Here is a 10442-nt window from a genome sequence, read left to right on the forward strand (position 1 = left end):
TTTTCTACCAAATATCTCTTCTCTCTGTACCACAGAATCCAGAAATAATTAGTGGGAAATTCAGCTTGAGTAGTTTTCCTTGGTCAGATAGGTCTCTAGAGAGAGGTGTGCTAAGCAAAGGGAAAGGCTCTTATTTACGTCCTAAATATAAACAGCTCTTTATTCACTGAGGCCATTCTTTGCACTGTAGTAATGCTAGTGCAGAAAACTCTCTTATCTGAAATCTATTCCATATCTGATATCTGATGCCAACCCCTATAGTGATAAAGGCCACAGACACAAATCCAGAAGCACCGAATCTAAACAGTCAGTCCTGAGAGGTCTCTCTGGTTGGTTTCTTTTCCCTGTTGCCATTCATCCGAGGACGAGTTTACCAACAGCCATCAACCAAGCACATCCAAACTGGATCCAGGCCAAGAGCAAGCAGCATTGTTGAAATCTGGGCAGCAAGGTGGAAGGGTGGCCAGGGCGTCAGCTGGATGAAAACATGCGGGGACTGCTGGGCAGCAGCTGGAAGAAGTTTGGACATGCTGGCCGGGAGACATACGAGTGGTTAACCAGCGAGCCCAGCCCGCCTCTCTTGGAGACCCAGCTGCAGGTCTGTACTTACGACTTAAGTCTTTTCTTCCCCAAAACGCCTTCATCAGTTTTAAAATCAACAATACCTATGGTTTTAGGCTCTTAAAACATAGTGGTAGCAATTTTGTCTTACAGCTATAACAAAAATATGAATTCACTGATTGGCTTGGTCTAAAGGCAATAACTTGAAAGTTATACTTTTTGGACAAGGATACATTCAAGTAAAACTTGGCACACCTGTATCCTCCTAAGAACCCTTGATATCTGAAATATGTGGAAGAACACCTGAAACCAGGGGTCAACAGAGGTGTTACAACGGAAAAGCCTCGGTGTTACAACTTCGTTCTTTGCTCAGGGTGCAATGTCTACATATACAAAAATAAGAGCCTCTCTTTGGTCCTGGCTGTGTATTAACCACTGTTTTTAAGTGTTAGCAGAAACCATGCATCTTACTTCAGGTAAGACAGCAGGGGGTTAAAGAGATTTTGTCTCTCACTAAGAAATGCAGCAGCTGCTTTTGCTTTGTCTGGCAAATCACCGGTGAAGTCTCCGTAGGAGGCAGCATTAAGGACAAATATTTTTACAAATCTAAAACCTAAGAATTTTATAATCAGAGGAGAAATGAGTGACACTGCTGAAAACCCAAGAAAGAAGGAAATCAAACTATTTTCTTGCTTTCTGGAAAACCAACTGGTGAGATTAGTATTTAAGTTCTCTAAAACCACATTTTACAGAAAAAGTACATAAATATATATTGATATGGATATTGAGATATCCTTTAGCAGTTACACCTTTAATTGGACATTTCTTGAAAATATCCCCTGAACAACAAATCCCTTAAGCCGATATAAAATAAACATCAGAAAAACATTAAAAGTTAAAAAATAACTTTGAGGCGGGTGAGCAAATTAGGATTTTTGACTAAAAAAGACATCCTTTCCACATTAAAAAAATCCAACAATTTTAAGCAACATACCATAAATAATTAAATAAGCAAATTAAGGATATTGCAATGAATTTGTCCGATAGCTCTGGGCTTCTCTTAACTGGAAAAGTCCTTTGTCTCAAAAAATTGTCCTAGTTTGCTGTTTAAAGTCTTCTAATGCCACTTTCTATGTGGACAAATTTAAATCAGCCAACGGAAGTACTGATTACAGCAGGGACTGTGGTACTTCTCCTTTCCCGAATTTTTGCAACTAGTATTGAGAATACCGTAAGTAGCATAATTATAAACAAAGAATCTGTAACATGAAACCTTTTAAATAGAACATTAAGTATCTCTGTATTCTATGCCTACTAACTATCTAGGATATAACAGAGAATTTAAAATTGATGGCCACAACTGATCAGAAACTGTTATCATCCATATTATTGATAGAGAATGAAATAAAAATAGATTATGAAAAATTGTCTATGCTTATCAGGGTTGAAATACTAAAAGAGATAATAGCCAAAGTTATTATTGAATTATTAAGCTAGTATAAGCTATTAAGCTATTGTTTAATCATTAAAAATGTTAAAACTTTTTTTGGTGATTCATCTAGAGAGAAAAAACAAATTATAGTTAAAATGTTCTTACTCCAACTTGATTTCTTAATAATTGTAGCAAATTTATGAGTTCATCTACTCTTACAGTTTTTGTAATCAAAGTCCTTACTATGTCACAACAGATTTTAAGTTAATAATTCTGATAACAAATTTGATTTTATGTAAGAAACAGAAGGAATTTATCGTTTAGAACAGTCACATATATAAACCATGAGACTTTTTTTCTGAAAATATGTATTTATTAAAACATAAATTTAGTTATGCCAGATTTTTTTTTCTGGCCTTACCAATAAATTTCTAGGTTTCTCTGATTTTCTAGCCTCACCAATAAATTTCTAGATTTCTCTGATTATCTTTAATATTTTAGGTTTAGTAAACTTGACCGTTCAAGTCACTGAGATATAAATATATAAGTACTATCACCAAGAGCTTTATGCACTTTAATTCATTTACTTCTCATGTTAACCCTTGATAACAATGTTATTAATTCCATTTCACAGAGGAGAAAGCCTAGGCCCAGAGAAGGCAAGTGAACAGTCCGCAGTCACACAGGTGTTAGAACATCGTAGGAATTCAAACACAGAGCTGTCAACCCTCAAAGATGATGCTCTGCTTCTCGAGAACACTATTTTTATGTTCTTTAAGCTAAAATATCTTAATTCATATCTTACCAAGGACAAAATATCTGGAAATATAAATATTAAATAAACCATCTAATTTCAAGTCAAAACCACACACATAGTTGTAAAGTCTGTAGGGAATAACAAAAGATTATACAAACATCTAGCATTATACAATGCTAGCTACATAAACCAGTCTCTTAAGAGGTCATGACCAGCAAAACATGTGTCCTTTCCACCAACATCAAGGAATGAACCTCATCTCTCATAGTTTATTAGGGTGTTTTTTTTTTTTTTTCCTTTTTTTTTGAGACAGAGTCTCGCTTTGTTGCCCAGGCTGGAATAAAGTGGCACGATCTCGGCTCACTGCAAACCTCCACCTCCTGAGTTCAAGTGATTCTCCTGTCTCAGCCTCCCCAGTAGCTAGGATTACAGGTGCCCACCACCACATTCAGCTAATTTTTTTTGTATTTTTAGTAGAGATGGGGTTTTACCATGTTGGCCAGGCTGGTTTCAAACTCCCGACCTCAAGTGATCCTCCCATCTCAGCCTCCCAAAGTGCTGGGATTACAGGCGTGAGCCACTGGGCCCGGCCCAGGTTTTCTTTTAAATAAGTAAAGAGCTTAATATTCTGTTTGCTTATTTTAAACATAATTACAAGGCTTTAAAATATTTTCTTTTCCTCCATAGTAGATACTAACATTTACACTTGTTACTATATGCTTTATAAAAGAGATAAACTTTTTAACACTTCATTATTTCTTAGTAGCCTTATTAAAGGCAGTCTCTGTGCATTAGGAACAGTATTTTTTTTTTAAACTTGCTTTCCTACTTTGCTGTTTAAACATCATTTCATGCCTATTGTATTATTTCTGCCATCAAGAGCCATTATCATTTCTGTGAGCTAATATTATAAAATCAATACCTTTTTGGTTGCCCAAGAATTCATCTGTAATTCTTTGTCTTTAAAAAGGTAAAATGTTTGCATATTTATCCTACAAATTTTACAAAAACAAATTTAAAGAATTTTTAAAATCTCATTCATCATAAGCACCAACTATCAAATCCAAATTCAGTTATTTACATTTGACACGCATGTAATTTTTACCTGTGATGTGAACACATCATGAGATTTTTGTTCCAGAATTAAAGAACTTAAGTGAGTCCCACATAATCCGTTAGTGGCAATAAATCATAATTGGTCTCATTCTAAATAAAATAAGTACATAAATAGTAAGAATTTTCATTCCAGAAAATGAACAGCAGACCTACCAACCAAAACTTATTTCAATATTTTTACTTTTGTGGAAATGTTGTAAGATCTCATCAACGTATACTTTTTGGCATTCTGAATTCACACTTTATTGTGTAAATTAACATTATTTCATATAGGCTTAAGCTCACCGGCATAAGTAAATAACAGTGATTTTTAGAGTGAGTAATAATAGAAGAATGAAAGATGAGAGGGAACTTCAGGACCTTAGAAATGCGAGGCCTTGGCCGTGGCTTATGCCTGTAATCCCAGCACTTTGGGAGGCCAAGGTGGGCGGATCACATGAGGTCAGGAGTTTGAGACCATCCTGGCCAACATGGCAAAACCCCGTCTCTACTAAAAATACAAAAATTAGCCAGGCGTGGTGGTGCATGCCTATAATTCCAGCTACTCGGGAGGTTGAGGCAGGAGAATTGCTTGAACCCAGGGTGGTGGAGGTTGCAGTGAGCCAAGATTGCGCCATTGCACTCCAGCCTGGGTGACAGAGCAAGACTGTGTCTCAAAAAACAAAAACAAAAACAAAAACAAAAAAAAACAAGGAAAAAAAAAAAAAGAAAAAAAAAGAAATTCGAGGCCTTCTTTCCACATCTCCTAACTGGGCTTCCTTCTCTAACTCCAGGGCACCCAGTGGGTGAGCTCCACCCAGGAGGATGTGGAGCCCTTCCTGTGCATCCTTCTGCCAGCCACTATCCTGCTCTTCCTGGCCTTTCTGCTGTTGTTCCTGTACCGCCGCTGCAAGTCCCCGCCACCCCAGGGGCAGGTGTTCAGCATTGACCTACCAGAGCACCCACCTGCAGAAGAGGTGACAGACCTCCTGCCCGGCCTGGCCTGGGGCAGTGAGGACTTCCCCTACTCCCCATTGCCCCCGGAGGCCACTCTCCCCTCCCAGTGTTTACTGCCCTCCTACGAGGAGGCCACCAGAAATCCTCCTGGGGAGGAGGCCCGGGGATGCAGTCCTTCAGTATGAAGAGGGCTCACATGGACTGGAAGGGCAAAAATAAACTGCTCTTGGGAATCATATAAAACATAGCTCTCCACCTTTAACAGAGCGCCCATGAGAAGAGGGAGAAGGGCCCCTAGACACAAGAAGCTGCTATTCATTGGCCAACCTCTGCCAATGGAGCACTTCAAGCTGAGGGCAAAGCTTGACAAATGCCAATCTAGTTAACCTATTTTCACATTCCTTAGGGAAAAGTTCCCCAGGTTCTTCTAAAGATGACTGCACTCTCCTAAAATGTATAACACTCCTGAGAAAAAAAAGGAAAGTTCTATGTGAGTTGAAAAAAAAACATTGAATTACTAATGAGCAAAGGAATGGACTCTGAAAGGCAAGAAAAAAAATTCTGGACCAGCCAAAGGTAACTACTTTTGCCACCAAATATAACTTTTCTCCCCACACCAGGTTTTCAGGGTTTCATGGTTTGTTTCACTTCTGTATGAATGCTCCAAGATACAGAGAGAGTTCTAGAAGGAGTAAAAGACATCTCTAGAGCTGCAGGGGATAGTTGTGTTGTAAATAACAGTGAAATATATTACAGTTTTAGCAATGAAAATGTAGATATTTGAAAACATTTTAGTTAAAAAATAATAATAAAGCTGTCCAAAGTTATTTTCTTTGTAGTCACCTTGCTTATTTGTCTTCTGATTTGCTTCCTCAAATGTGGGAGAGATGTGGCTTAGTGACATGGGAATGTCTCACACTAGGATATTATGGGTCATCTGACAGTGCTGTGGCAAAAGAGAGAGCTTCTGCTATAACACATTATCTTATTAGATAGCACTTATTATCTTATTATATAACACTACCATATAATACGTCGTGTGTAGCACTGTGACTGAATTTTTAAGCTTCACCAAGCAACAATGACAGTAGAAATCAGGTTAACATTGGAAAGGATAGGTCAACATTTTGGATTACATGATAAAGAAAAAACTATTAGTTCCAATAGGGACCTTACAGCCACAAAGTTCAAATTCTTGCTTTATAGACATCAAAGCTACAGCTTAGAGAGGTTAAGTGACTTGTCCAATGTAACATACCTCGTAAGAGGCAGAGCCAAGAACAGAAGCCTGGCCTCTCTGCCTTGGGCAGAAGCATCTTCTACTGTGCCAGATGTTCTCCCCAGAAAATTGCTAAGGTCGAATTTCACCCCATGCTCCTGGAGGATCGGGGTTCTCAGAAGGATTAGCACAGTTGAGAGTAGAATTGATATTGATACAAGATCTCCCTCTGTGATTTTTCTTTTTCTTTCTTGAGACAGGAACTTGCTCTGTCACCCAGGCTGGAGTGCAGTGGCACAAATACAGCTAACTGCTGCCTTGACCTCCTGGGAGCAAGTGATCCTCCCACTTCAGCCCCCTGAGATGCTGGGACCATAGGTGTGCACCACCATGCCCAGCTAATTTTTTATGTTTTTATAGAGACAGAATCTTGCCTTCTTGCCCAGGGTAGTCTTGAACTCTTAGGCTCAAGTAGTCCTCCCATCTCAGCCTCCCGAAGTGCTAGAATTATGGGTGTGAACCACTACGCTTGGCCTCCTCAGTGATTTTTCAAATAAGGAGACATAGGTGGGTATTACCACTTGGGAGGTACATCAAAATACCCATGGAGGTGACAAGGGAAAGCAGGAAGTGACATGTGAAAAGCAGGAAGTGAAACTCTTATTCAATGCTAGAATATTTTTGAAAACAATTTTTATTGTTGTCACAATGCAAAATTCAAAACTAGACATGTGTGATGGTTCAAAATGAACAAAACTGGTGACTTAAAAAAACCCTCATTTTGGGGCTAGGTATGGTGGCTCACACCTGTAATCCTGGCATTTGGGGAGGCTGAGGTGGGAGGATCTCCTGCCTGGGCAACACAGTGAGACACCATTTCTACAAAAAAAAAAAAAAAATTAACCGGGTGTGGTGGTGCACACCTGTGATCTCACCTACTTGGGAGGCTGAGGTGGGAGGATTGCTTGGGCCCAGGATGTTGAAGATGCAGTGGGTTGTGATCGTGTTATTGCACTCCAGTGTGGGTGACAGAACTAGACCCTGTCTCAAAAAAGAAAGTCATTTTAGCATGAACATTTTTATACTAGATATGCAATGTGATAAAGTTTAAAACAATAAAATAGGCAAAAATAGAATACTTTTTAAAAATGTAACCTCATGGAAATAATAGTTGTGGTTTTGAAAACTAAAGCAAAATATAATCTATTTAGGTGAAAATCAATAGGTTTTCTTTTAAGGAAATTGTACTGACCAATTCTCTAGCATTCTTTAAAGGAAATAAACAAATGGAAATTCAAGAAGCTCAGCACACAACCTTCTTCAGATATATGTGTGTGTGTGTGTGTGTGTGTGTGTGTGTGTATTTTTTGTTGTTATTGTTGTTGTTGTTACAGAGTCTCGCTCTGTCACCCAGGCTGGAGTGCAATGGCGTGAGCTGGGCTTATTGCAGCCTCTGCCTCCTGGCTTCAAGTGATTCTTGTGCCTCAGCCTCCCAAGTAGCTGGAATTACAGGCATGTGCCATCACGCCTGGCTAATTTTTGTATTTTTAGTAGAGACGGGGTTTTACCATGTTGACCAGGCTGGTCTTGAACACCTGGCCTGACCAGCCACCTCAGCGTCCCAAAGTGCTGGGATTACAGGCATAAGCCACCATGCCTGGCCCACAATTTTTTTTTAATCCCAAGAATCTAGTTCTGCGAGAGATCCAGTTGATTCTTTTCCAATTGCCATTCCTCCTTCCTCCTTGCTCACAGAACCCTAATTTTGTTCTGGGATCCTGAGACTACCTGCTTAAGGCAGGCTGGGCCCTTCTAAAACCCCGAGGGTGCATCATGACATTTAATTAGGCGATCTTAATTCATTCACCAGGAACTGATTTGGTCTTTGGGACTGAAGGCGATATTTATAAGGGAGGAGGGGCTCATTCTAGAAAAGTTTGCCTCGCTGTTAAAAATAAACACATGGAAAGAAATCCCCTTGCCCTCTGCTGGATGTGCATCTGTCTGTGATGACGCTGTAGAGCAGCTGAACTAACCCCACAACTGTCTATATTTTAATGATAGAATACCTTTCCTACTGTTTTTTGTTTTTGTTTTTCAAGACAGGGCCTTGCTCTGTCTGCCAGACTGGAGTACAGTGGCACAATCTTGGCTCAGTGCAGCTTCAACCTCCCAGGCTCAAGCCATCCTCCTGCCTCAGCTCCCTGAGTAGCTGGGACTACAGGCATGTGCCACCACACCTAGTTAATTTTTGTATTTTTTGTAAAGCTAAGGTTTTGCCACATTGCCGAGGATGGTCTTGAACACCTGAGCTCAAGTGATCCACCTGCCTCGGCCTCCCAAAGTGCTGCTGGGATTATAGGCATGAGCCACCATACCCAGCCCTTTCCTACTGTTTTAAGCCATTTAAGCCAGGCTTGCTACTTGAAGACAAAAGCATCCCAACTGCTACAATTTCTCTCTTTTTTTTTTTTTTTTTTTGAGGCAGAGTCTTGCTCTGTCACCCAGGCTGGAGTATAGTGGTGCAATCTTGGCTCACTGCAGCCTCCACCTCCCGGGTTCCAGCTATTCTCCTGCCTCAGCCTCTCAGGTAACTGGGACGACAGGAACGTGTCACCACGCCCAGCTAATTTCTGTATTTTTAGTATAGACAGGGTTTCACCACGTTGGCCAGACTGGTCTCGAACTCCTGACCTCAAGTGAACTGCCTGCCTCAGCCTCCCAAAGTGCTAGAATTACAGGCGTGAGCCCCCGTGCCCAGCTGCTACAATTTCTAACTAAGGAGATGCATTGCCATGTTTTAAACTGTTCTGATAAGACATGTAAAATAAGTAACCAATGCTACGACTCATTAAAAATGTTATCAGTGATTTAGGGAAAGAAACATTTTGTCTTATGGCACCAAACTGAAGCAGTGAAGCAAATAAACCATAAACCAGGGGTTGCCAGACTATCTGGCCTGCAGAGCAAATCCCACTTGCAACCTGTTTCTGTATATCCTGCAAGATGATTTTCGCATTTTTAAATAGTTGAAAAAACATAAAAAGGAGAATATTTGATGACACATGAAATTTACATAAACTCAAATCTCAATGTCTAGAAATAAAGTTTTATTAAACACAGCCATGTTCACTTGCCTGTGGCTGTTTTCATGCTATGAGGTTAGAGTTTAGTTGCAACAGAGACTCTTTGACCCTCAAAGCCTAAAGCATTTACCGTCTGATCCTTCAGAGAAAAAGTTTGCTGGTGACTGGACGCAGTGGCTCATGCCTGTAACCGCTTTGGGAGGCTGAGAAGGGAGGATTACTTGAGGCCAGGAGTTTAAGACCAGTCTGGGCAACATAGCAAGCCCACCCCCATCCTACAAAATTTTAAACCATCTCTACAAAACTTTTAAAAATATTTAAAAAAAAAAAAAGGCCGGGCGCGGTGGCTCAAGCCTGTAATCCCAGCACTTTGGGAGGCCGAGACGGGCGGATCACGAGGTCAGGAGATCGAGACCATCCTGGCTAACACCGTGAAACCTCGTCTCTACTAAAAATACAAAAAACTAGCCGGGCGAGGTGGCGGGCGCCTGTAGTCCCAGCTACTCCGGAGGCTGAGGCAGGAGAATGGCCTAAACCCGGGAGGCGGAGCTTGCAGTGAGCTGAGGTCCGGCCACTGCACTCCAGCCCGGGCTACAGAGCAAGACTCCGTCTCAAAAAAAAAAAAAAAAAAAAAAAATTAAAAAAAAAAAAAAGTTTGCTAGCTCTTGGATTTTAACTTTAACTGCATAGTAAAATCACTTGGAGGAACTTTTAGAAATCGGATACCAGGACCCACACAGACCAATTACATAGAAATAGAGCCAGAAGTGGCCAGGTGCAGTGGCTTATACCTGTAATCCCAGCACTTTGGGAGGCTGAGGCAGGAGGATGACTCAAGCCCAGGAGTTCAAGCCCAGCCTGGGCAACATAGCAAGGACCCATCTCTACCAAAAAAATTTTTTAATTAAAAAAAAAAGAAGAAAAAAAGAAATAGAGCCAGTGATTCTAATATGAAGCCAAGATTGAAAGCAATTACTCTAGGTAATATGAGTGAACCATAAAATACAGGTGAGTTTCAATGTGGACAGATTTATGTTAACAGGTTTAGAGAAAATGAGATCAGCATATACAGTTTTGGGCCTTCACTTATAAGCCAACATTCTCTGTAAACTGTTTCCTGACGCCGTCAACCAAACGTGCAGCTGCAGCCAATTCAATTGACAAAGCAGGATTTGCAGGCAGAACATGGGGAACAACAGTGTAAACAGTACATCCTTATTTAAATGTTGACACAACTGGCAAACACGAATAATCTGGTTGTTAGCACTTCAAGAAAAAGTGGAGTTGAAGAAAATCCGCAAATAGAGGCATTAAATTGTTAACAACTAAAAGGTA

At 40.4% G+C, this 10442-nt stretch overlaps 1 protein-coding gene across 1 annotated transcript; it reads left to right on the forward strand.

Moving 5' to 3' along the window:
- Positions 1–425: 425 nt before the first annotated feature.
- On the forward strand, positions 426–5627 carry SMIM28 (small integral membrane protein 28). Its single transcript, XM_045390419.3, has 2 exons — positions 426–598; positions 4640–5627. Exons 1-2 carry the CDS (start codon positions 488–490, stop codon positions 4985–4987), a joined length of 459 nt encoding a protein of 152 aa, XP_045246354.1. The 5' UTR covers positions 426–487; the 3' UTR covers positions 4988–5627.
- The last annotated feature ends 4815 nt before the right edge of the window (positions 5628–10442 follow it).

This window comes from Macaca fascicularis, chromosome 4 (assembly GCF_037993035.2).
Source record: "Macaca fascicularis isolate 582-1 chromosome 4, T2T-MFA8v1.1".
Classification (NCBI taxonomy): domain Eukaryota; kingdom Metazoa; phylum Chordata; class Mammalia; order Primates; family Cercopithecidae; genus Macaca; species Macaca fascicularis.

What these genes read in the sequence shown, in the direction of transcription:
- SMIM28 (XM_045390419.3), top strand. Translation starts at nt 488, where the DNA reads ATGCGGGGACTGCTGGGCAGCAGCTGGAAGAAGTTTGGACATGCTGGC. An exon ending in TCTTGGAGACCCAGCTGCAG is followed by an intron (nt 599 to 4,639) that starts GTCTGTACTTAC and finishes CTCTAACTCCAG; the next exon opens with GGCACCCAGTGGGTGAGCTC.